This window comes from Phocoena phocoena, chromosome 4 (assembly GCF_963924675.1).
Source record: "Phocoena phocoena chromosome 4, mPhoPho1.1, whole genome shotgun sequence".
In the NCBI taxonomy this organism is placed as follows: domain Eukaryota; kingdom Metazoa; phylum Chordata; class Mammalia; order Artiodactyla; family Phocoenidae; genus Phocoena; species Phocoena phocoena.
This window is the reverse complement of record NC_089222.1, coordinates 28,025,480-28,053,438: the sequence shown is the minus strand read 5'-3', so window position 1 is coordinate 28,053,438 and position 27,959 is coordinate 28,025,480. Positions and strand designations below refer to the sequence as shown.

The following is a 27,959-nucleotide window of genomic DNA, read 5'->3' as shown; positions in this document are numbered from 1 at the left end:
TCACTTTTTCTCTTCATCTCCATATGTTTTTAAAAAGTTCATAGTTTGGGGGATCTCCTGACCATTTTATTTTTCTCCTAATTTATCTACCACCTTTGGATTTTACTTCAATATTCAAGACAGAACCCAGGGTTTCTCATATTGGTCACTTTGTCCTCAGTATTTTAGCAGTCCTTCCTCTTAGATTTACAGTAGAGATGGCTGCCCACTCTTGACTTTTCTGAGCAATTGAATTGGGAATGAGTGCAGCTTCCATCTCCAACTGTCAGACCCTCAGTGACACATGGCTAACCTTTTAACTTATCCTAAGCCCTAGGTAGTTTAAGAGCCGCTTAGCTATGGAACTCTGAGATAAGTTTTACTTTGTATTTATTAGTTTTTCTAGACATGTAGAGTGAAATACATCATATGTAAATGTATCTAGATAACGATATATCTGCTCCAGAATGTGAATCTCAAACAGATGCACAATACCGTGGAAACAGCAAAAAACTAGCGAGTGCCTTTGTGAGCAAGTTTAGTTAAGGAGGAAGGTGTTTATATGTGGGAAAGTGATCATACAAGGACGTGAAAACGTCATCCTTATGCCCTCTGTAGTCAAAATAATTAAAGAAATGCTAGAAAATCTAAGTATGTTCAATAAAAGTTTGTGTAAGTTTATGAATGATATATTGAGAGTTATTTAAGAGACATGAGTTTTGTTTGTGGGTACCTCATTTGGTTAAAAAAAATCTTTATCATGGAGAGTAAACATGTTTCCTTATGAGGAAAATTGCATAATATTAGAAACTTAATTCTTTTGAAATAATATGACAGTTTAATAGAAAAATGTAAATCATACAATATATATCACATACTATGAAAATAGATGTAATTCCTTTTCACTTTTTAGGACACTTGGGATTTATGAAACAGATAAGGAAACATAGTTTTTGAAAAACAGTCGTATAAACCATTGGAAAATATCATGTGTTGCTTCTTGAATATGTTTTTTATCCCAAAAGATTGGTTATAAGAATTAAAAAAATACATCTTTTTCAGTGTTTTGGGATTTTTTTATTTGGCAAAAATGACACAAAAAAATGAGCCACCAGTGATTGATTTAGTCATGTTTTCATTTTGTCTTGTTTTCTCTAGTTAGCAATAATATTCCTTGACCTATTTCTTTTAATTCTTTTATTCCTATGAGGACATTTTAATTTTGAGGATAACAAACTAGGTTTCCTTTCGATTCACAGGAATAAAATTGGTCCTTTTTAAAAAGTACTGCATATCAATGAAGCATAGCAGTTTGGCTGCATTTCTGAAATTCAGGGGAAGACTCAAACACAGGAAAAATGATCTTGTTTTCTGTGTCTTTTACAGACAGCTGTTGTTGGCATATTTAATGCTTATGCCCTAAGGCCAAGGTGAACAATCCAATTTTAGACTTCCTTTCTCCAGACCATGACACACAAAACCCAGCCAGAAAATGGTTTAGCAAACACACTACTGACTAGCTCAGTGAAGGAAAAATTCCCCAAATGTCCTAGATATAAAATTTCTTTGGGATGTTTGCAGTCAGTGAGAGATCCAACATTCCTTTGATTGCATACTAACATTAAAACCACTGTAGTAGAGTTGTTTTTTTTTTTTTTTCCCAGAAACAGTGAATCCTTTACAAAGGATCTAGGAACAGCATTTTAGAAGGTCAAAAAGAAAAGTCTTCTGTCTGATTCTAATTTTTTCCTAGTAACTCTTTTTTTCCCTTATAAGCCTTCTAAAACATTAGTTCTCCCTCTTGTGTCAATTAATTTGGGGAATACGTTTATTCAAAGAGTCTTTGATTTTGCAATTGGTAGTAAAAACTTCCTCTCATGTAGTTTATATATGGAAACAAAGGATACCCAATAACTCATATTTCTGTCATGGTGAGCTGTGAAATTCAAAATTAAGGATTAGAGCTTTACAAGTCTGTGCGACTGGTCTATAAAATTAACATAGACATGAGTTTCAGTCTTTGAATTCTGAATCTTCTATTCTTTCTCTTTTGTATTGCAGGATTTATTGGTTATGCTCCGTATATCAACCGTATAGTTCAACAGTGGAATCTCCAGGATAATGATGATGATCAGTTATTTTATACTAAAATTTACATTGATCCATTGAAGAGGGTAGGTAATAGCTCTCACTTTCAGTGTAACTTCCTTGTTGAAATGGCTACTGGTGCTCCAGCCATTGCATCCATATTCTGGGCAGTTAACAGGCAGAATAGTAAATAAAGGGCCATTTCAGTTGTGTCAGTGCTCTCTAAGTAGCTTATCTAGAAGTCTTACAAAATACTTTCTCATACTTTTCTTTGACCAGAGCATATTTATTTGGTCACATAAAATATGCAGAGGAGTTTTGTTCTTTATTTCAAGTACATGTGTCCTACTAAAAATCTGAATTCTCTTATTAACGGGAGAAACGTTGGGGACAATAGCAGCCTGCCGTAAACCCTAAGGACAATATTCCTGAGACTGGTTTAAATGAAACTTTGGAGAAAAGTAAAAACAAAGTTCTCTAATTTGATATTATTTTTAGTATATTCACCTAGTGTAAGTTAATGTTTCATACGTTTACTATGTATAACCAGTACAGTTCTAAAATTTACCGAATTGTGTATTTCTAGGTGCTGTCATTAGGAAACGTGTTTTTTAACGTATATTTTACAATGAGTTTGCAACTGTAGCTGCTGCTTTTTCTTAAATACTCCAGTTATCTATATATTTTCATTAGATACTTCTTAAGAAACTGTATTCTTTAAATGTTTGTTTTTCTTCTCTCCAGTTTTTTACTGTCTCTACGTGCCTGGTACTGCCAGACTGAGGACTTGGTTTCTAATCCAAGAGCAGAAACCTACTCTTGGCATGAGTGCTAGCCCATGCAGCTTGATGCTTGTCTTTCTGAGTGTAATTCAACAGTGAAAGTGCTCTGAGTCTTATTTAATTGTTTTTGCTTTAGGATGCTTCCTCTGAAATATCACTGCTGGGTCTGTAATATTTTTTGTTGTGTAAATCCTATTTAAGTTTTTCTCTAAGCATAAGATTTTATCTGGTTAGCATGTGTCTTAGTCTGCTTGGTTGACCATAACAAAATATCATAGACTGGGTGGCTAAAATAACAGAACTTTATTTTCTCACCATTCTGGAGGCTAGAAGTCTGAGATCAGGGTGCCTGAATGGTTGGTTTCTGGTGAGAGCTCTCTTCCTGGCTTATAGACGGCAGCCATCTTCTTGCTGAGAGACAAGAGACGAGAGACAGAGACAGAGGGAGGGTTAGGGCTTGAACATAGGAATTTTGAGGGAACACAAAAATTCAATCCATAACAGCGTGCAAAGACAATTTTAGGAGTATTATTATGACAGAGCAATGTAGCTGAAAAACTACATTGAGAGGAAGATTAATCTTTATGATTAAAGATTAAAGCAGATTAATCTTTATGATTAGGTTTGATTCATTATAAACCTATTGTAGCAGTCAGGGAGGTTATGCTGCATAATAATAATCCCCAACCTCAACAGCTTAACATAACAGGGGTCTTTCTGAAGAAGGTTGCTATAATAATTTATGTATAGGATCTTTAAATTCCCTAAAAAAACAAACTATATTAACATGATAGTGTTGTTTGCTGTTTTTATTGTCATTTTTAATATTTTTTTCTATTCTCATTTTTAGGAAGCTCTTAACATCACACTGGATCACAAATGCAAAATTTTCCAGACCTTAAATGGAGCTGTAGGTATGCTTCCTAAATACTGGGTTGCTCATGTGTGCAAATGAACACCTGTGTTTTCAACTGTCTGTCTTTTGTTATATACATTTGGGGCTATGACTAAGATTGATGTGTAGGTATTGCAGCTTTTAAAAAACATTGTACTCAAGTGATATAAATACTTTCAGTTAAAATCATTTCCTAAGAATAGTACGAAGAGATGCTTCTGCCCTTAGGTAACTTAGACTTTAGTATCTCACCATCTGGGGACTGTAGATATAGTTTTGAATTAATTACACTTTGTTATTACACGGTTTTCAGTATCAGCTCTTTACATTGTGAGTTACTCAGGAGTATTAGAGTATTTTAACCTAGGTTAAAGGTAACTGGTAACGAGACATGTACACTGTGGAGTGAGTGTGTGTGCGTGTGTGCATGCCTATATGTGTTTTCCTGATAGACATGTATCTTGATAAAAATACATTAACACATTAAATTTAATTAATTGATACATTAAAAATAAACATACATTAATGCATTAATATTTCAGAAATTAAAAATACATTGCAGTTCAGTACAGTTCTTCAAGGCAGATCATAAGTAAAAAGATTCTTAGAATGAATGGAAGGCATTTAGTTTGGAGTGCTCTGGAAATGTGAGGAAAGGAACTTGAAAACAAAAAAAAAAATGTTTCTGCTCCCATGTGACTTGTATATTCCTGGAATTTACATTAGGCCTGATTTTCAAGAACTGGAAATACTGGCCAGTTGTAGAAACCTAGCTTATGCCTGGCAGTTTTCTATTTGCCATACATATATTGTTATTATCTTTATAATAACCTAGAAAAGCAGGCAAGAATCCCATTTTATAGATAAATAAATTGAGACAGTAATTTAATTCATCTGGGATTATGTCACTCTCAAAAGGCAGAGGCAATACTGCAAAGATGCTTTCCTTCCACCAAGACCCATTGGTGTCTTAGCACCTCAGTTTGCCAGCACCAGGTTGGAGACAGTCAGGTGCTCAGAATCCATATCTGTGTCAGTGTTGTCCTTCATTTTGGATATCTGCTGACTTGGAGCAGGCCAAGTCTCCAAAAGTGTAGCACATGGAATAGCATGCATGAGAAATTTTATAACAAAAACAAGATGTAGAGATAGATATATATATACATTATATGTATATATGAATACATACACACACATTTTAAATTACTAAAATCTGTCTTTTTAACCCAGATGAAGTTGTTCTGAAATTTGAAAATGGCAAAGCCAGAGCTAAGAATGTGTTTTATGAAACATTACCAGTGGCAATTAATGGAAATGGACCCACCAAGGTGAGTCACAGTGACCATTCTCTGTTTCCTTATTTCTTGGAGGCAGATTATGGAGCAATATATAGAATGACTTCTTCTCCTCCCCCTTTCCCTCCTTCCCCTCCTTCTTTAATATCTTTAAGAGGCTTGGTAAACAACAAGATCCTGCTGTATAGCACAGGAATCTGTATTCAATATCCTGTGATAAACCATAATGGAAAAGAATATTTAAAAAAAAATGTTTATATGTGTATAACTGAGTCACTTTGCTGTACAGCAGAGATTGGTACAACATTGTAAATCAAGTACACTTCAATAAAAAGAAATTTTAAAATATCTTTAAGAGGTTTTATTTTGGTGCCGACAATTTACTAGTTTCATCTTTTACACAGTGTATTATCTGGTTTCATTTAGATTAATCAAACTGATGATTTTTCCTCAGCAGATGGATAACTTTCTATTCTATTTGTAGCACATTTCAGTTTAGTGTTTAATGTACTAGCTTACTTGAGAGTGAGCCACATTTCCCTCATACAGAGTATCCTCTCTGAATAAGAAATGTTGAGGTTTGTAAGGGATCATTTGTTTCACCTGAGTCACCGTTGTCAAAGTTAATAGCTCTCTTAGCGTTGGGGTGTAACTGTAGGTCCAGAATGCTTCCTCTTGCACTTATTCTATAACAAGGTTGATGGATTATAGTTGACAAAGATATGATTTGTCTAATGAAATGTTATGTGCTTTTGGAACATGTATAATTGAGCTTGCTGACAGTGTTACTGACTGCAAAATTTGTAATAAGATTGTATCACCGGAACCTAATTAAAATAGAAAATGAATTGTTATATATACATATAAGTATATATACACGTGTATACACACATATATACACACAAACATACACATATATGTTTAGTAATACAATGCTTAAAACAATGTTCTGAGATAATAAGATGATGCCTGGCTTACTCATAAATACCTAGAAAAGAGATTATCAGATAAATTTGCATTGTGGGAAGAGAGGATGGGGAGATGGAGTCTGCTGTTTCAGTGGAGTGAGTAGCCTGAATTCCAATAAAAGCTATCTGCATGGGAAGACATTCAAGGAAAAGCCCACACTGGCAGCCTTTCCACCATAAAAATGGAGGAAGTAGATTCCCCTTCTCTAGTTAATCTTTCCACCTTGCTTTTCATCCCATTCCAGCCCTCCGACAGAGCCTTCCCAGTGGGCTCCTTTTTCTGTCTGGTAGCAGTTTTCCCAGCTCTAAGTCTCATCAGAATTTTAAAGACCCTCAAGCCTTTCTTATCCTAGAAACCCAGCCAACACAAACTGCAACATCCTTTTCAATCTACCTTGCCTCCCAGCCTGCCTGTCCTTTTCCCTCCCCTTCACAGCCACACTCTTTAAAGTAGAGACGACTCACTGCTACCACTATTCCTCTTCCCATCACCCCCAGGAATGGCTCCTGTCAAGGTCTGTTGTGACATCCTTGTTGAGTAGCAGACACTCATCAGCCCTCATTTCTCTTTCATCCAAAGATAACATTTGACGATGTTCATCCCGTTTGGTCCAATTTGAAATACTTCCCTTTGCTTCCATGATGCTCTGCTGGTTTCTCTAATAATTTTCTGGCCTTTTCAGTCTCTCTCTTTCTCTTTCTTTTTTTAATATACCTTTTAAAAATTTAACACTCTGTGTGTGTAGGGGGTTTCAGGGGTTGGGTGATCCTCTTCCTGCATTTTTTTTTTAACATCTTTATTGGGGTATAATTGCTTTACAATGGTGTGTTAATTTCTGCTTTATAACAAAGTGAATCAGTTATACATATACATATGTTCCCATATCTCTTCCCTCTTGCATCTCCCTCCCTCGCACCCTCCCTATCCCACCCCTCCAGGCGGTCACAAAGCACCGAGCTGATCTCCCTGTGCTATGCGGCTGCTTCCCACTAGCTATCTACCTTACGTTTGGTAGTGTATATATGTCCATGCCTCTCTCTCGCTTTGTCACAGCTCACCCTTCCCCCTCCGCATATCCTCAAGTCTGTTCTCTAGTAGGTCTCCTGCATTGTTTTAGTTAAGTGTTCTGCAGGTGTCTGTCTGCGACATCTTTCCTTTTCCCAGCTACATGCATTCTTAGGTAATCCGCTTCATCCCCAAGTCAGCAGCGCTGATTATTTTCAAATCCTTGCTGTAGTGTCTATCTTTCCTGAGCTGTGGGTGTGAATACCCAGTTGTTGGATTTATCTGTGTGTCATACAAGACCTGGAGGTCAGAACCTTCAGCTCTGCCTCTCCTTCCACCCACTTGATTAATCAGAACCTGGGTTTTGTTTTGACCGTATTTACCTCCCATTCCCAATCCAAAAGACATCCTTTCTAACTCCCATGCATGGTGGTTTGTCTAATTTGCTTAGAGTCAAGAGCAACCTCCTTAGTTCAAGCCACCTGCAACCTCCCACCAGTAGCAATCACCCACTAGCAGTCTGGAACTCGACTATTCTGCTGAAGCAGAAACCCAGTTACATTACTCACCTGTGTTATGCCCTCTATAGACTTAGGTATGAAGTTCCACATGCTGAACTTGGTTATTTTTATGTTTTTTTTTGTTTTTAATTTTGCTTCCGGTTTAGGGGTCCCAAGTCTACCATCCTATATACTCCCCCACTCCTGATACTGTAATATCTATACAGAATATCTCATTCTCAATTCTCTCCCTCAGCTCCTGCCATACTGAGTTAATTTGAACTTTGTAAATGTTTCATGTGTCCTCTGTCTGCAAGTCTTCTGTACATGCATTTCGCTCATTCTGGAGTCCTCTGACCTAATTCCTACTTGCTGTACCCATCTATTAGTGCTGTTCATCTTTTAGGTGTCAACTTTGCTTTAACTCCTTAAGTCTCCTGAATGCCTTTATAATATCTGGAACTTTGTCCATCACAGAACATAATACCACACGTTGAACAGGGATGGAACTGAACTTTTTTTTTTCGTCTCTTACTGGGTCTTTAGCCTAGGAATTACAGAAATCATATCTATCCTGTTTACTTTTTGTTTTGCCAGGGTCCAGCACATGTGTAGCATATATTAGCCTTTCAATAAATTGTGATTGAATGTCAGAGTCTATAAATAATCTAATGACCTAGCATTATTCTTGGGAATGGTGAGGTAGATTTTCTTCTGGCAGGGCAAAATAGTCATAAAATTTCTGTGGGCTCCTGTAACTGTCCCTAGGCAGGTAAATGGACTTTTACAACTGGACATCTATAACTAAATAGTGTGCTATTCCTCCTTGGTAATGTAATATTTTAATCAAATTTAAATGTCTTTAAAGAGGGTGCTTGGTCACAATTTAGTTATTGTGAGTGAGGCCTGATATTCAGTGATTCCATTGTTTTCACCAATTTTTTCCAAATTTCCAGGATAATGTTGATAGGAGTTTTACAAAGCGATTGAAAGACTTCTCATAAGAAAAGAAGCTCTAGTCCTCAGTCATTTAGAAAGACCTGTGTGTACTAAGAAATTTTAAGTCTTCCAAGAAACATTTTCGGTTTGGGCTATCACTGTTTCCGGCATTTCAAGCAGTATGATGACCCTATTATATTTCCTGTGACATGATTTTATGATTCTATTTGGCAATAAAAATGAAGTAATTTTTTTATTGTAAAAATTATGTTTGGTATAATATAAAATTTGAGAAAGGATTATATAAATAAGCATTCAACTAATGCTAATACTTTAGGAATATGTTAAAGTTAAATAATATCATATTTTCCTCTGTGTTCAGGATAATGAGGAAAGAAAGCAGATTACTCATTTTAGGTATACCCTTTTTATTTAACCATCATAAAAGATGAAAGGATTTTTATATGATATTCTGTAATTTAACTTATTATTTTATTTACTAAGAGATGATTATAATGTCAGTAAGTCATAACCTTCATCCGAATGTTAATATTTAAGCCATTTTCTTATTTAAAAGTATACATAGTCTGAAAAAAATATAATCTATAAATGATAAATTGTTTATAATGTGTTTATAGACAAAAGTATGTAAAGGTGAGTTTATTTCTTAGTTACTTTCTCTAAGTCTCATGCTATTAGGAATAACAACTTTTAAATTATAAACAGTTTTAAAAATCACTTATAATTCCACTACCTTCTCATATTGTTTTCATTCATAGTTGCTTTCAGTATTTATGTCCTTGTGGTATATAGATATGAGCATTCATATTTTTCATTTGTTTTCATAATGGTGTATAAACAATTTTGTGCTTCTTAATTAACATTTTATTAGAAATACGTTTTTAATTCTACATAATTATTTTCATACTTGTCTAGACACAATGTAATATAAATCAGCTTTTAGATAGAAACCATGACTTCTGGTTTGAAATTTTCCTTTTTATTCTTGAAACTTATTTACTGTTAGTAACACATCATAAGATTTGAATATTTGAATACCTAACTTTTTCTTTTAAATATCAGTCATTATGAGATTGGTAGTATTTTTTTTTAACATCTTTATTGGAGTATAATTACTTTACAAGGGTGTGTTAGTTTCTGCTTTATAACAAAGTGAATCAGTTATACATATACACATATGTTCCCATATCTCTTCCCTCTTGCATCTCCCTCCCTCCCACGCTTCCTATCCCACTCCTCTAGGTGGTAACAAACCACCAAGCTGATCTCCCTATGCTATGCAGCTGCTTCCCACTGGCTATCTATTTTACGTTTGGTAGTGTATATATGTCCATGCCACTTTCTTACTTTGTCACAGCTTATCCTTCCCCCTCCCTATATCCTCAAGTCCATTCTCTAGTAGGTCTGTGTCTTTATTCCCGTCTTACCCTTAGGTTCTTCATGACCTTTTTTTTTTCTTCTTCTTAGATTCCATATATATATGTTAGCATATGGTATTTGTTTTTCTCTTTCTGACTTACTTCACTCTGTATGACAGACTCTAGGTCCATCCACTCACTACAAATAACTCAATTTCATTTCCTTTTATGGCTGAGTAATATTCCATTGTATATATGTGCCACATCTTCTTTATCTATTCATCTGATGATGGACACTTAGGTTGATTCCATCTCCTGCTATTGTAAATAGAGATGCAATGAACATTTTGGTACATGACTCTTTTTGAATTACGGTTTTCTCAGGGTATATGCCCCGTAGTGGGATTGCTGGGTTGTATGGTAGTTCTATTTGTAGTTTTTTAATATAATTTAATATAGATTTGTAGTTTTTTTTTTTTTTTTCCGGTACGCGGGCCTCTCACTGCTGTGGCCGCTCCCATCGCGGAGCACAGGCTCCGGACGCGCAGGCTCCAGACGTGCAGGCTTAGCGGCCATGGCTCATGGGCCCAGCCGCTCCGCGGCATGTGGGATCTTCCCAGACCGGGGCACGAACCCGTGTCCCCTGCATTGGCAGGCGGACTCTCAACCACTGCACCACCAGGGAAGCCCTGTAGTTTTTAAATATAATTTAATATAGATCCATTGATATTTCTGTTTTTGTGCCAGTATGATGCTGTCTTGATTACTGTAGCTTTGTAGTATAGTCTGAAGTCAGGTAACCTGATTCCTCCAGCTCCATTTTTCATGCTCGAGATTGCTTTGGCTATTTGGGGTCTTTTGTGTTTCCATACAAAGGGTGAAATTTTTTGTTCTAGTTCTGTGAAAAATAGCAGTGGTAGTGTGATAGGGATTGCATTGAAGCTGTAGATGGCTTCGGGTAGTAGAGCCATTTTCACAATATTGATTCTTCCAATCCAAGAACATGGTATATCTCTCCATCTATTTATATCATCTTTAATTTCTTTCATCAGTGTCTTATAATTTTCTGCATACAGGTCTTTTGTCTCCTTAGGTAGGTTTATTCCTAGATATTTTATTCTTTTTGTTGCAGTGGTAAATGGGAGTGTTTTCTTGATTTCACTTTCAGATTTTTCATCATTAGTGTATAGGAATGCAAGAGATTTCTGTGCATTAATTTTGTGTCCTGCTACTTTACCAAATTCATTGATTAGCTCTAGTAGTTTTCTGGTAGCATCTTTGGGATTCTCTATGTATAGTATCATGTCATCTGCAAACAGTGACAGCTTTACTTCTTCTTTTCTGATTTGGATTCCTTTTATTTCTTTTTCTTCTTGATTGCTGTGGCTAGAACTTTCACAACTATGTTGAATAAGAGTGGTGAGAGTGGGCAACCTTGTCTTGTTCCTGATCTTAGTGGAAATGATTTCAGTTTTTCACCATTGAGGATGATGTTGGCTGTGGGTTTGTCATATATGGCCTTTATTATGTTGAGGAAAGTTCCCTCTATGCCTACTTTCTGCAGGGTTTTTATCATAACTGGGTGTTGAATTTTGTCGAAAGCTTTCTCTGCATCTATTGAGATGACCATATGGTTTTTATCCTTCAGTTTGTTAATACGGTGTATCGTGTTGATTGATTTGCATATATTGAAGAATCCTTGCATTCCTGGAATAAACCCCACTTGATCATGGTGTATGATCCTTTTAATGTGCTGTTGGATTCTGTTTCCTAGTATTTTGTTGAGGATTTTTGCATCTATGTTCATCAGTGATATTGGCCTTTAGTTTTCTTTCTTTGTGACATCCTTGTCTGGTTTTGGTATCAGGGTGATGGTGGCCTCATAGAATGAGTTTCAGAGTGTTCCTCCCGCTGCTATACTTTGGAAGAGTTTGAGAAGGATAGGTGTTAGCTCTTCTCTAAATGTTTGATAGAATTCATCTGTGAAGCCATCTGATCCTGGGCTTTTGTTAGTTGGAAGATATTTAATCACAGTCTCAATTTCAGTGCTTGTGATTGGTCTGTTCATATTTTCTATTTCTTCCTGGTTCAGTCTTGGCAGGTTGTGCATTTCTAAGAATTTGTCCATTTCTTCCAGGTTGTCCATTTTATTGGCATAGAGTTGCTTGTAGTAATCTCTCATGATGTTTTGTATTTCGGCAGTGTCAGTTGTTACTTCTCCTTTTTCATTTCTAATTCTGTTGATTTGAGTCTTCTCCCTTTCTTTCTTGATGAGTCTGGCTAATGGTTTTGTTTATTTTCTCAAAGAATCAGCTTTTAGTTTTATTGATCTTTCCAATCGTTTCCTTCATTTCTTTTTCATTTATTTCTGATCTGATCTTTATGATTTCTTTCCTTCTGCTAACTTTTGGGTTTTTTTGTTCTTCTTTCTCTAATTGCTTTAGGTGCAAGTTTAGGTTGTTCATTTGAGCTGTTTCCTGTTCCTTAAGGTAGGATTGTATTGCTATACACTTCCCTCGTAGAACTGCTTTTGCTGCATCCTATAGGTTTTGGGTTGTGTCTCCATTGTCATTTGTTTCTTTGGTATTTTTTGATTTCCTCTTTAATTTCTTCAGTGATCACTTCGTTATTAAGTAGTGTATTGTTTAGCCTCCATATGTTTGTATTCTTTGCAGATCTTTTCCTGTAATTGATACCTAGTCTCATAGTGTTGTGGTCGGAAAAGATAGTTGATACAATTTCAGTTTTCTTAAATTTACCAAGGCTTGATTTGTGACCCAAGATATGATCTATCCTGGAGAATGTTCCATGAGCACTTGAGAAAAATGTATTCTATTGTTTTTGGATGGAATGTCCTATAAATATCAATTAAGTCCATCTTGTTTAATGTCATTTAAAGCTTGTGTTTCCTTATTTATTTTCATTTTGGATGATCTGTTCCTGGGTGAAAGTGGGGTGTTAAAGTCCCCTACTATGTATATGTTACTGTCAATTTCCCCTTTTATAGCTGTTAGTATTTGCCTTAGGTATTGAGGTGCTCCTATGTTGGGTGTGTAAATATTTGCAATTGTTATATCTTCTTGGATTGATCCCTTGATCATTATGTAGTGTCCTTCTTTGTCTCTTGTAATAGTCTTTATTTTAAAGTCTATTTTGTCTGATATGAGAATTGCTACTCCAGCTTTCTTTTGATTTGCATTTGCATGGAATATCTTTTTCCATCCCCTCACTTTCAGTCAGTATGTGTCCCTAGGTTTTAAGTGGGTCTCTTGTAGACAGCATATATATGGGTCTTGTTTGTGTATCCATTCAGCCAGTCTGTGTCTTTTGGCGGGAGCATTTAGCCCATTTACATTTAAGGTAATTATCGATATGTATGTTCCTATTCCCATTTTCTTAATTGTTTTGGGTTTGTTATCCTAAGTCTTTTCCTTCTCTTGTGTTTCCTGCCTAGAGAAGATCCTTTAGCATTTGTTGTAAAGCTGGTTTGGTGATGCTGAACTCTCTCAGCTTTTGCTTGTCTGTAAAGGTTTTAATTTCTCCAGCAAATCTGAATGAGATCCTTGCTGGGTAGAGTAATCTTGGCTGTAGGTTTTTCTCCTTCATCACTTTAAATATGTCCTGACAGTCCCTTCTGGCTTGCAGAGTTTCTGCTGAAAGATCAGCTGTTAACCTCATGGGGATTCCCTTTTGTGTTATTTTTTGTTTTTCCGTTGCTGCTTTTAATATGTTTTCTTTGTATTTAATTTTTGATAGTTTGATTAATATGTGTCTTGGCGTGTTTATCCTTGGATTTATCCTTATGGGACTCTTTGTGCTTCCTGGACTTGATTAACTATTTCCTTTCCCTTATTAGGGAAGTTTTTAAGTATAATCTCTTCAAATATTTTCTAAGTCCGTTTCTTTTTCTCTTCTTCTTCTGGGGCCCCTATAATTCGAATGTTGATGCATTTAATGTTGTTCCAGAGGTCTCTGAGAGTGTCCTCAGTTCTTTTTATTCTTTTTTCTTTATTCTGCTCTGCAGTAGTTATTTCCACTATCTTATCTTCCAGGTCACTTATCCCTTCTTCTGCCTCACTTATTCTGCTATTGATCCCTTCTAGAGTATTTTTAATTTCATTTATTGTGCTGTTCATCATTGCTTGTTTCCTCTTTAGTTCTTCCAGGTCCTTGATATATGTTTCTTGCATTTTCTCTATTCTATTTCCAAGAGTTTGGATCATCTTTTTTATCATTATTCTGAATTCTTTTTCAGGTAGACTGCCTATTTCCTCTTCATTTGTTAGATCTGGTGGGTTTTTACCTTGCTCCTTCATCTGCTGTGTGCTTCTCTGTCTTCTCATTTTGCTTATCTTACTGTATTTGGGTTTTCCTTTTTGCAGGCTGCTGGTTCATAGTTCCTGTTGTTTTTGGTGTCTGTCCCCAGTGCCTAATGTTGGTGCAGTGGGTTGTGTAGGCTTCCTGGTGGAGGGGACTAGTGCCTGTGTTCTGGTGGATGAGGCTGGATTTTGTCTTTCTGGTGGGCAGGTCCACATCTGGTGGTGTTTTGGGTTGTCTGTGGCCTTATTATGATTTTAGGCAGCCTCTCTGCTAATGGGTGGGGCTGTGTTCCTGTCTTGCTAGTTGTTTGGCATAGGGTGTCCAGCAGTGTAGCTTGCTGGTCATTGACTGAAACCAGGTGTTGGTGTTGAGATGGAGATCTCTGGGACATTTTCGCTGTTTGATATTACATGGAGCTGGGAAGTCTTTTGTGGACCCGTGTCCTGAAGTTGGCTCTTCCACCTCAGAGGCACAGCACTGACTCCTGGCTGGAGCACCAAGAGCCTTTCATCCACACGGCTCAGAATAAAAGGGGGGAAAAGTAGAAAGAAAGAAAGAAAGAGGATAAAATAAAATAAAGGTATTAAAATAAAAAATAATAATTAAGAAATAAATTTTTTTTAAAAAGTAAAAAAAAAAAAAGGAATGGACGGACAGAACCCTAGGACAAATGGTTAAAGCAAAGCTACACAGACAAAATCTCACACAGAAGCATACACATACACACTCACGAAAAGAGGACAAGGGGAAAAAATAATATATTTTGCTCTCAAAGTCCACCTCCTCAATTTGGGATGATTTGTTGTCTATTCAGGTATTCCACAGATGCAGGGTACATCTAGTTGATTGTGGACCTTTAATCCACTGCTTCTGAGGCTGCTGGGAGAGATTTCCCTTTCTCTTCTTTGTTCTCACAGCTCCCAGGGGCTCAGCTTTGGATCTGGCCCCGCCTCTGTGTGTAGGTCGCAGGAGGGCTTCTGTTCTTCGCTCAGACAGCACAGGGTTAAAGGAGTAGCTCATTCCGGGACTCTGGTTCACTCAGGCCCCGGGGAGGGAAGGGTACGGATGCGGGGCGAGCCTACGGCGGCAGAGGCCGGCGTGATGTTGCAGCAGCCTGAGGCGCACTGTGCGTTCTCCCGGGGGAGTTGTCCCCGGATCCCGGCACCCTGGCAGTGGCGGGCTGCACAGGCTCCTGGGAGGGGAGGTGTGCGGAGAGTGACCTGTGGTCGCACACAGGCTTCTTGGTGGCGGCAGCAGCAGCCTTAGCGTCTCATGCCCGTCTCTGGGGTCTGCGCTCTTATCCGCGGCTCGCGCCTGTCTCTGGAGTTCCTTTAAGCAGCGCTCTTAATCCCCTCTTCTCGGGCACCAGGAAACAAAGAGGGAAGAAAAAGTCTCTTACCTCTTTGGCAGGTCCAGACTTTTTCCCCCGGACTCCCTCCTGGCTAGTCGTGGTGCACTAACCCCTTCAGGCTGTGTTCTCGCTGCCAGTCCTCTATTGGTAGTATCTTTACACAAACACGTTAAATGTAAGAAGAGCCCATCGCCTAATTTGCACATGAAAACAAGTCATTTCTGAAACGAATTTGATTTACAATCTAAATAGGTATCATAATTTTGTGCATATAAACCTCAGTGCTTGGGTCACTATGACCTTGAATAATTGGATGAGTTGAAAAAGAAAAAGAGAAAAGTAAAAAAGAAAAGATTCAGTTGGAAAAGTTTCTCTGCCAATGACATGACATCACCCTTGGAACCATTTTGACATTGTGAAGAAAGGATCAGGAAAGTACTACCACCTAGTAGCTGGGGATTGCCCATAACAGCCTAACTACATAAACAGTTTTCTGTACTTTCCAAAGCTGCCAGCATAAATGTCTGAGATTTTTAATGAAGAAAACAGATGTAAATGGAGGGTGGTGGTGATGGTAACCTCTGCCTGTGTGATGAGAGATCTAAAAGAGGGAGGTTTCCAGTCTTAATTATGTATGAAAATCAAATATAGGTGAAAAGTAGAAAGTAGAAAAGTTATAATATAGTTTTAATTCTGAGAAAACTAAATGTAATGCCTTCTATGCTCTAACCTTTTAAAAAAGATATTGATCATTTTCATATTCACACAGGGATCCTATGAGATCAAAATTCATGAAATAAATATTTATTTCTTATGAGATTTCTGAGATGAGGAAAGTGCCAGTGTTTATATATAGATGGGAATTCTAGATATGTCCAACTCTGTGGGGGATTTTTTTTCTTTCTTTTAAAAAAATTCTTTCCCAGGATATATGAAACACTAGCTTTAAAAAATTTCTCACTAGCCTTTTAAAAAATTCCTGTTAGAAATAATGCTTAATAGAGAATCCATTTTCACATGGATCTTTTTTATTTTCTTCAAAACCATAATATTATATGGAACATGAATGATTAAATTAATGATTGCACTTTAGTTTGACAACAGTAAAATTTTTGTTTTTGTTATAGAGGCAAATTCAGATGACCACATTGACTCTTGAAATATCATTAATGAATGTCATAACTACATATTTCCTGCCTTGTATTGAATAATTTGTTTCCTGAATTATGTAGTTCAATAGAGATGTGAATGAGTTATCTTTTCCACATCTTATGATTGTGCTGTACAGAATAATGGAACTGTCTACAATATCTGTAAAACACAAAGGTTTTCTCATTGTAATTAATACGGTACTTGTTTCAATAGCATTTGCTCCAGTTTTAGTACAATAGAAATATTTGGATAGAATACCAGATATTTGAGAGGAATCGGATAAAATGGTACTGGACTAATTTCCTCATCTATTCTATACCATAACATCTCTTTTAGGGTCTTAGGAAGCTAGAAAAAGTCAGTTGGCACCTGTGTACAACTTTGACCATCATATTTAATGTGTAAACATTTTTTCTTTTGAGTTCGTTTCGCATTTTCAGTGAAAAATTAATGATTGTATAAACATAGTGAGGATTTTAGGTGCTTCCCTTTAACAGTAATATAAAATTACAGCCAAAGCTAGTTTGCTTCAGCTTCATTGTGTTGAGGTGAGATAATTATAGTTTATGACAAGAAATAATAAAAAAATTAAAAACTATAACTGTTCCTACCACTACAGATATTAAAATTGCAGTAGAATGTGTAGTAATTTTTAAAAGAAGATTGGCAGAATTTTCCCTAAAATATTTACACTCTAGATATATTCAAGATTTTTTTTTTTTTGAGGGTTCAGAGCATCTCTCAGTGTGTTTACCTCTCTCTGTCATCCATCTTCCCTCACCTTCTCCTAAACCCAAAACATACACAAGGACTCAGATTTTACATATAAAATGAATGCCAAAAGATGCTTAAGGAGAAGGGGAGGTAAGTCACGAAGGAGATGCTCTGAGAGATCTGAAAGGAGTAAGTGGGGAAGCAATATTGTACTTTATTTTTTTTCCTTCCAGTCTTACAATTGATATACAGCACTGTATAAGTTTAAGGTGTATAGCATAATGATTTGACTTACATATATCATGAAATGATTACCACAATAAATTTAGTAAACATCCATTATCTCATATAGATACAAAATAAAAGAAAAGACAATTTTTCCTTGTAACGAGAACTCTTAGAATTTATTCTCTTAACAACTTTCATGTATAACCTACAGCAGTGTTAATATTTATCATGTACATTACATCCCTAGTACTTATTTATCTTATAGCTGAAGTTTGTACCTTTTGATCACCTTCATCTTGTTTCTTCTCCCCCGCCTCCTGCCTCTGGGAACTGCAAATCTGATCTCTTTTTCTGTGAGATTGTTTGTTCGCTTGTTTGTTTTTGAAGTATTGCCTAAAACACCATGTTAGTTCCTGGTGCACAACATAGCAATTCGATATTTCTATACATTACAAAATGATCACCACAATAAATCTAAGTATCATTTGTCACCATAAAAGGTATTACATTATTTTGGACTATATTCTCCATGCTGTTCATTTCATGCCCATGGCTCATTTATTTTGTAACTGCAAGTTTGTACCTCTTAATCTCCCTCATCTATTTCTCTCACCTCACCACTCCCATCCCCTCTGGCAACCACCTGTTCGTTCTCTGTTATGACTGTTATTTGTCATGTTTGATCATTTGTTTTGTTTTTTAGATTACACACGTAAGTGAAATTATATGGCATTTTTCTTTCACTGTCTGACTTATTTCACTTTGAATAAAACTCTCTAGGTTCATCCATGTTGTTGCAAATGGCAAGATTTCATTCTTTTTTATGGCTTAGTAATATTCCATTTTATATATGTATCACCATTTCTGTATATTAATACATTCATATATTGGTGGACATTTAGGTTGCTTCCATATCCTGGCTATTGTAAATAATGCTGTGAACATAGGGGTGCATGTATCTTTATGATTTAGTGTTTTTGTTTACTTGGAAAAAATACCCAGAAGTGGAATTACTGGATTATTTTGAGGGACCTCCATACTATTTTCCATAGTGGATGCACCAATTTACATTCCCGTCAACATTGCATGAGGGTTCCCCTTTTTCCACATCCTCGCCAACACTTGTTATTTTTTTTTGATAATAGCTGTTTTAATAGATGTGAGATGATATCTCATGTGTGGTTTTGATTTGCATTTCCCTGAGTGATTAATTATGTTGAGCATCTTTTCATGTGTTGGTTGGCCATTTGTGTGTCTTATTTGGTGAAATATCTTCAGATCCTCTGCCCATATTTCATTGGGTTGTTTGGTTTTTTGATGTTGAGTTGTATGAGTTCTTTGTATGTTTTGGATATTAACCCCTTATTGGACATATCATTTGCAAATATCTTCTCCCATTCAGTGGGTGACCTTTTTGTTTTGTTGATAGTAGTTTCCTTCACTGTGCAAAAGCTTTATAGTTTGATTTAGTCTCATTTGTTTATTTTGCTTTTGTTTCCCTTGCCTGAGGAGACATATCCAAAAAATATTGCTAAGATCAGTGTTAAAGAGTGTACTACCTATGTTTTCTTCTAGAAGTTTTGTGGTTTCAAGTCTTACATTTAGGTCTTTAATCTTTTGTGAGTTTATTGTTGTATATGGTATGAGAAAGCAGTTTGATTCTTTTGCATGTAGCTGTCCAGTTTTCCCAATACCATTTATTAAAGAGGCTGTCTTTTCTCATTGTATATTCTTGCCTTCTTTGTCATAGATTATTAACCATAAAAGCATAGTTTTATTTCTGGGCTCTCTGTTTTGTTCCATTCATCTATGTATCTGTTTTTGTGCCAATTCTATACTGTTTTGATTACTGTACCTTTGTAGTATAGTTTGAAATCAGGGAGCATGATACTTCCAGTTTTGTTCTTCTTTTTTCAAGATTGCTTTGGCTATTTGGCATCTTCTGTGGTTCCATATAAATTTTAAGATTATTTGTTCTAGTTCTGTGAAAAATGTCATGGGTATTTTGATAGGAATTGCACTGAATGGAGATTGCTTTGGGTAGTATGGACATTTTCACAATACTAATCCTTCCAATCTGTGAACATAGTTTATCTTTTCATTTATTTATGTCTTCTTCAGTTTCTTTCACCAATGTCTTATAGTTTCCAGAGTACAAATCTTTTACCTCCTTGGTTAAATCTATTCCTAGGTATTTTATTCTTCTCGATGCAATTGTAAATGAAATTGTTTTTAAATTTCTCTTTCTGATAGATCATTATTACTATATAAGAATGCAACAGATTTCTGTATATTGTTTATATCTTGCAACTTTTCTGAATTCATTTAGTAGATCTAATAGTTTTTTTGTGGAGTATTTAGGGTTTCCTATATATAGTATGATGCCATCCATCTTCAAACAGTGGCCCTTTTACTTCTTCCTTTCCAACTTGGATGACTTTTATTTCTTCCTCTTGCTTAATTTCTCTGGCAATGATTTCCAAACTGTTGAATAAAAATGGGGAGAGTGGGCATCCTTGTCTTCTCCTGATCTTAGAGGAAATGCTTTTAGCTTTTCACCATTGAGTATGACAGTAGCTGTGGGTTTGTCATATGTGGCCTTTATGTTGAGGTATGTTTCCTCTATAACACTTTGTTGAGAGTTTTTGTTGTAAATGGATGTTGAATTTTGTCAGAATTCTTTCTGCATCTATTGAGATGATTATATGATTTTTATCCTTCTTTTTGTTAATGAGGTGTATCACATTGAGTGATTTGCATATGTTGAACCATTCTTGCATCCCTAGAGTAAATCTTACTTGATCATGATGTATGATCCTTTTAATGTATTATTGCATTTGGTTTGCTGGTATTTTGTTGAAGATTTTTGCATCTATGTTCATCAGTAATAATCACCTATAATTTTCTTTTTGGTAGTGTCTTTGTTTGGTTTTGGTATTAGGGTAATGCTGGCCACATAGAATGACTTTGAAAGCTTTCCTTCCTCTTCAGTTTTTTGAAATAGTTTGAGAAGAGTAGGTATTAAGTCTTCTCTAAATGTTTGACAGAATTCACCTGTGAAGATGTCTGGTCATGGACTTTTGTGTGTTGGGATTTTTTAGATGTTTGATTCAATTTCTAGTCATGAGTCTGTTTAGAGTTTTTATAACTTTCTGATCACTCTTGGAAGATTGTATAGGCATACTTCATTTTATTGCACTTCACACATACGTTTTTTATAAATTGAAGGTTTGTAGCAACCATCTGTTGAGTAGTCTATCAGCACCATTTTTCCAACAGCATTTGCTCACTTCGTGTGTCTGTGTCACATTTTGGTAATTCTCGTAATATTTCTAACTTTTTCATTATTGTTTTGTTTGTTATGGTGATCTGTGACCAGTTAGTGGTTATGGTGATAAGTGATCTTTGATATTACTATGTAATTGTTTTGGGGTGTCGTGAACCTCAGCCATATAAAATGGCAAACAATCGAATATTGAAATGATGACAAATCATTTAGAATATTACGAAAATGTAGTTTTAAAGCAGTGGCATGGTTTGAGAGGTTTACTCCAAATTTGAAGAGTTCTGCTGTGGGTAAAGTGCTATTAAACAGCACTGCATGCTACAGAGAAATAATTTGTGAAAGGAAGAGTCAGTTGATGTGGCCGACTTCTTAGCTGTCTTATTTTAAGACATTGCCACAGTCAGCCCACTCTCCAGCAGCCACCACTCTGATCAGTCAGCAGCATCAGCATTAGGCAAGACCCACAACCAGCAAAAAGATTATGACTTACTGAAGGCTCAGATGATGGTTAGCAATTTTTAGCAATAAAGTATTTTTTCAGTAAGGTATGTACATTGTTTTTTTTAGGCACAATGCTATTGCACACTTAATAGACTACACTGTTGTGTAAACAAACCTGATAACTGGGAAGCCAAAAAATTTCTGTGACTTGCTTTATTGCGATATACGTTTTACTGTGATAGTTTGGAACTAAACCCGTAATATCTCTGAGGTATGCCTGTATGTTTCTAGGAATTTATCCATTTCTTCTAGGTTGGCCAGTTTGTTGGCATATAATTGTTTGTAGTAATTTCTTATGGTACTTTGTATTTCTGTGGTGTCCTTTTTAACTTCTCCTCCTTCATTTCTGGTTTTATTGATTTGGGCTCTCTTTTTCTTCCTGAGTTAATCAGGCTAAAGATTTGTTGATTTTGTATCATTTCAAAGAACCTCTTAGTTTCATTGACTTTTTTTCTTTTTTTATTATCTATTTCATTTATTTCCACTTTCATTATTATTATTTCCTTCCTTCTACTAACTTTGGGTTTTGTTTGTTCTTTTTCTAGTTCCTGTAAGTGTAAGGTTAGATTGTTTATTGTTTTCTGGTTTCCTCAGATAGGCCGGCCTGTATCACTGTATATTTTCCTCTGAGAACTACTTTTGCTGCATCCCACAGATTTTGGATCCTTGTTTTTCCATTTCATTTGGAGATATTTTTTATTTCCTCATTGATTTTTTTCAGTCACCTATTGGTTGGTTAGTAGTATATTGTTTAGCCTTCACATGTTTGTATTTTTTGCATTTTTTTCCCCTTGTAGTTGGTTTCTAATCTCATGCCCTTGTGGTTGGAAAATATGCTTGATATTATTTCAGTCTTAAATTTATTGAGACTTGTTCTGTGGCCTAGTGCATCATCTGTCCTGGGAAGTGTTTCATGTGCATTTGAAAAGAAAGTATATTTTGCTGCTTTGGGATGGAATATTCTATACAGATCTATTAAGTCCATGTTCATTGCAGCACTATTTACAATAGCCAGGACATGGAAGCAACCTAAGCGTCCATTGACAGATGAATGGATAAAGAAGATGTGGCACATATATACAATGGAATATTACTCAGCCATAAAAGGAAGTGAAATTGAGTTGTTTGTAGTGAGGTGGATGGACCTAGAGTCTGTCATACAGAGTGAAGTAAGTCAGAAAGAGAAAAACAAATACCATATGCTAACACATATATATGGAATCTAAAAAAAAATTGGTTCTGAAGATCCTAGGGGCAGGACAGGAATAAAGACGCAGATGTAGAGAATGGACTTGAGGACATGGGTGGGGGAAGGGTAAGCTGGGACGAAGTGAGAGAGTAGCACTGATACATATACACTACCAAATGTAAAATAGATAGCTAGTGGGAAGCAGCTGCATCGCACAGGGAGAGCACCTCAGTGCTTTGTGACCACTTAGAGGGGTGGGATAGGGAGGGTGAGAGGGAGACGCAAGAGGGAGGGGATTTGGGGATATATGTATACATATAGCTGATTCACTTTGTTATACAGCAGAAACTAACACAACATTGTAAAGCAATTATACTCCAATAAAAATGTTTTAAAAAAAGTGAAAACATAAAAAAAAAGAAAGGTCCATATGGTCTAATGTGTCATTTAAAGCCAGTGTTTCCTTAATTGATTTTCTATCTGGATGATCTGTCCACTGATGTAAGTGAGGTGTTAAGGTCTTATCCTATTATTGTGTTACTGTCAGTTCCTCCCTTTATGTTTGTTAGTATTTGCTTTATGTGTTTAGATACTCCTATGGGTGTGTGTATGTACATGTGTGTGTTGTTCTATCTTCTTGGTGGATTGATCCCTTTATCATTATGTAATATCTTTGTCTCTTTTTACAGTCTTTGTTTTAAAGTCTATTTTGTCTGATATAAGGATTGCTATCACCAATCTCTTTTCATGTCTGTTTGTATGGTATGGAATACCCTTTTCCATCCCCTCACTTTTAGTCTTTGTGTGACATTAGATGTGAAGTGAGTCTGTGGTAGGCAGCATGTATATGGATCTTGTTGTTTTTATCCATTCAGCCACCCTATTTTCTGGATTGCAACATTTAGTCCATTCACATTTAAAGTAATTATTGATAAGTATGTACTTACTGCAATTTTGTTAGTTGTATTCTGGTTATTTTTGTTCTTCTGTGTTCCTTTCTTCTCTTGTGATTTGGTTACTTTCTTTACAGTTAATGTTTGTATTACTTCCTCTTTATTTTTGTGTGTCTAATATCAATTGGTTTATGGTTACCATGAGGTTCTTATGTAACAACCTATGTATATAGCAGTCTATTTTAAGTTGATCATTGCTTAAGTTTGAGTGTATTCTAAAAACACTACAGTTTTACTCCCCTCTGCCATGTTTTATGTTTTTGATGTCATATTTTACATCTAAAAAATTTTGTGTATCCTTAAATAATTATTGTAGATATATTTGATTTTACTAGTTTTTTATTTTAATCTTCATACTAGCTATATAGTTGCTTGATCCATTACCTTTACTTTGTATTTGCCTTTACTGGTGGCATTTTTCTCTTGCACAATTTTCATATTTCTGGTTATGTTCTTGTCTCTTCTGCTTAAAGAAGTCCTTTTAACATTTCTTAAAAGGTTGGTTTAGTGGTGATGAACTCATTTACTTTTTGCTTGTCTGGTAAACTGTTTATCTTTCCTTCAATTCTGAACATTAACTTTGCCAGCTAGAGGTTCTTGGTTGTGTTTTTCCTTTAAGTTCTTTGAATGTGTCATGCCACTACCTTTTGGCCTGCAAGTTTTCTGCTGAAAAATCAGCTGATAACCTCACTGGTTTTACCTTGTATGTGTCAAGTTGTTTTTCTCTTGCTGCCCTTAATACTCTCTTTATCTTTAACTTCTGCCATTTTAATGATAGTGTATATGTGAAGATCCCCTTGGATTCGCCTTTTAGGAATTCTCTGGGGTTCATGGACTCAAATGTATTTCCTTCACCAGTTTAGGGAAATTTTCATCCATTGTTTCTTCAAATAGGTTTTCTGTCCCTTTCTTTCTCCTCTTTCTGGGACCCCTATAATGCAAATGTTAGAATGCTTATTGTTATTCCCGAGGTTCCTTAAACTATCCTCATTTTTGAAAATTCTTTTTTCTTTTTTGCTATTTTGATTGGGTGATTTCCATTACCCTGTCCTCCAGATTGCTGATCCTTTCCTCTGCATCATCTAATCTGCTGGTGGTTCCCTCTAGTTTCTAGTTTTTCTCTATTTCGTTCAGTTTTTTCTCAGGTTTTTGTCTTGTTCTTTCATCTGGAACATATTCCTTTGTCTCCTCACTTTACCTAATTCTCTGTGTTTGTTTCTATGTATTAGGTAGATCAGCTATATCTCCTGGTCTTCAAAGAATGGCTTTGTATAGAAGGTGTTCTGCGGGGCCCAGTGGTGTGGTCCTTCCTGGTCACCAGAGCCAGGTGCTCCAGGAACGTCCTCTGTGTGCATCCCCCTGTTGTGGCTGGGCTGCAGTTGCTGTGGGTGCACTAGTGTATGGGGCTGGTCCCCAGTACAACTGGCTATAAGGCCTGGCCACAACAGTTGTGGGCACTCTGGTGTACTGGGTTGGCCAATGGGATGGGACCCTCTTTGGGCAGACACTGGTGCTGACCAAGGGCACCTGCTGGGACTGGCAGGGTGAAGGGCTGCTTTAGTGGGGCTCTGGTGCTGGATGAGGGTGCTTGTTGGGACTGGCAAGGTAGGGGGCCACTTTGGAGGAATGCTGGCTGTGTCAGGTCCATGGGCAAACCGGGGTGGGGCAAATGGTACTATTAAGTTTGATGGAGAGAGTCAGAAATGTCACCTGCTAGTGCCAGGTTGCTAGGTAGACGGTGAGCCAAATAAAAACAAAACAAATAAAAACACTGGCACCTGCCAGCCCCTTTATACCCAGAGAAAGTTGCAACAGATCCCTGCCCCTCAAGCACATGCCCTAAAATTAGTAAATGAATTTCTTTCTTATATCATCCAGGCACTTTTCTAACTGCTGCCTCCGCACTGGGACTTGGAAAGAGTGAATCTGTGCATGTGCCCTTTAAGAGCAGAGTCTCGGTTTCCTACGGCCCTTCTGCTCTCCTGAGCATAAACCCCAATGGTTTTAAAGCCAGATGTTATGGGGGCTCATCTTTCTGGTGCAGGTCTCCCAGGAAAGGGGGCCCAAGGTGGGGCTTGGACCCTTCGCTCCTTGGGGAAGACCTCTGGGGCTGTGATACCCCTCCCACTTGTGGGTTCCTTCACTGGGTACACGGGTTCTGATTAGACTGCATCTCTGCCCTTCCTACCTGTTTCATTGTAGGTTTTTCTTTTTATCTTCAGTTGTGGAAAGTATTTTCTTCTAGTCTTCAGGTCATTCTCAGAGACGGTTCTCTATCTGTAGTTGTAATTTTGGTGTATCTCTGGGAGGAGGTGAGCCCAGGGTCTTCCTTCTCTGCTATCTTGTTCTACCCCCACTTTAGTTTATTATTGATATGATCTGTGAGGTGGCTCTAATTAGGACTTGTTCTAGATCTGTTTTAATCTGCAGGCTTTCTTTTCTTCATGTTGGTGCCCTTGAATCACTGCCCAGAAGTCTGGGTTATAGTGGGTAACATAGTTTCCGAGAAGAGTTTAGTGCCTTTTGGTGATAAAGTGTATACAATATTTGTTTTGTGTGGTGATGGCTGGTAGGAGGTCACACTGGCACTGCCCCATTCACTGTACACACTGGCACTGCCCCATTCACTGTACACTGTATTAGTAGAATATTAAGGGGATATCCTAATGCAGAAAACATGCTTTGAAGTTAGAGGTTTATAGAATGAAAGCACATTGATGGGAGAGGCTTACTTCTTTTTTTTGAGAGGGGTCTTTTAATTAATTAATTATTTAATGGCTGCGTTGGGTCCTCGTTGCTGCATGCAGGCTTCTTCTGGTTGCGGTGAGCGGGGGCTACTCTTCGTTGCACTGCACGGGCTTCTCATTGCGGTGACTTCTCTTGCTGTGGTTGTGGAACACGGGCTATAGGTGTGCGGGCTCAGTAGTTGTGGCATGTGGGCTCAGTAGTTGTGGCTCTCAGGCTTAGTTGCTCTGTAGCATGTGGGATCTTCCCGGACCAGGGATCGAACCCCTGTCCCCTGCATTGGCGGGCGGATCCTTAACCACTGCACCACCAGGGAAGTCCAAGGTTTACTTTTGTTAATACAGTTTTCCTTCTTTTGCTAGATTCTCCTGAATTATTTTGGAAACTATGTACCTAATGCATGGACACAAGACAATGGCTGCACTCTTTGTGAAGTGGATACAATTGACTTGTCTGCAGTAGATGTAAGTGGAATTGACTCTATGTGAAGCATAGTAATAAAAAATAGTGAGGTGGATGGACCTACAGTCTGTCATACAGAGAGAAGTAAGTGAAAAAGAGAAAAATAAATACCATATGCTAACACATATATATGGAATCTAAAAAAAAAATGGTACTGATGAATCTAGTGGCAGGGCAGGAATAAAGACGTAGACATAGAGAATGGACTTGAGGACACAGTGGGGGTAGGGGGAAGCTGGGGCGAAGTGAGAGTAGCATCGACATATATACACTACTGAACGTAAAATAGTTAGCTGGTGGGAAGCAGCAACATAGCACAGGGCGATCAGCTTGGTGCTTTGAGATGACCTAGAGGGGTGGGATAGGGAGGGTGGGAGGGAGGCTCAAGAGGGAGGGGATGTGGGGATATATATATATGCTTATGGCTTATTCACTTTGTTGTACAACAGAAACTAACACAGTATTGTGAAGCAATTATACTCTAATAAAGATCTATTACAAAAAAGTACATTGTCATGAAATACAATAATTTTTAAAAGAAAAAAAGCACATTATTTTATAATATTAATAATATGATAGATAATGGATTTAAAAAGCTAAAACATGATGACTCCGAAAGTTGCTGGATTTGTGTATTTCCAGCAAAACCAGTTAATAATTGACCCCAGCGAAAAGGGCTTGATTGTTAATATTTACTAACTTGCTATGATTGGGTGCTCTTGTTTTATTTTAGTCTGGTAGCTTGGTCAAAGTGTTGAGGTACAATGCTTCGTTATTTATATGGACTAATTTTATCTGTGCTTGATTTTCAAATTTGATGATTTTAAAATAATATTATATGACTAAGGACTGTTTTAATATTTTATAGATAGTAACTTATATTAATTTCACAAATCCCTTAAGTAGGTAGTGCTGTTGACTGAGTTTTACAGATGAGAAAACTGAGTTACATATACGTTCAGTAACTTGCTTAAGGCATGTGATTTTTTTTTTTAAGTGTTGGGGGTGGGATTTAAATTTAGGCAGTCTGGCTCCAGATCCTATAATCTTGATCACTGTGCAATTTCGCCTGGATGTAATGTACATATTATATGCCAGACACAGTGCTACTTATGCATGTGTTTCATAGAGAATTATAGCTATAGTTTAACGTTTATACATTGAGAGTAAATGAGCAACTGAATGTAATGATTATGTGTCTATTAAACATTTTATGTATCCTTCTCT

General features: G+C 36.8%; 1 protein-coding gene across 2 annotated transcripts in view; it reads left to right on the top strand.

Moving 5' to 3' along the window:
- The window catches only part of PLOD2 (procollagen-lysine,2-oxoglutarate 5-dioxygenase 2), a 105,524-nt gene that overhangs the window by 56,808 nt on the left and 20,757 nt on the right, over positions 1–27,959 (top strand). For both annotated transcript variants that reach the window (XM_065876004.1, XM_065876003.1), the window contains exons 5-8: positions 2,041–2,153; positions 3,700–3,763; positions 4,975–5,072; positions 26,633–26,734. In XM_065876004.1, the coding sequence (XP_065732076.1) occupies positions 2,041–2,153; positions 3,700–3,763; positions 4,975–5,072; positions 26,633–26,734 (377 nt within the window). The remainder of the gene's footprint in view (positions 1–2,040; positions 2,154–3,699; positions 3,764–4,974; positions 5,073–26,632; positions 26,735–27,959) is intronic.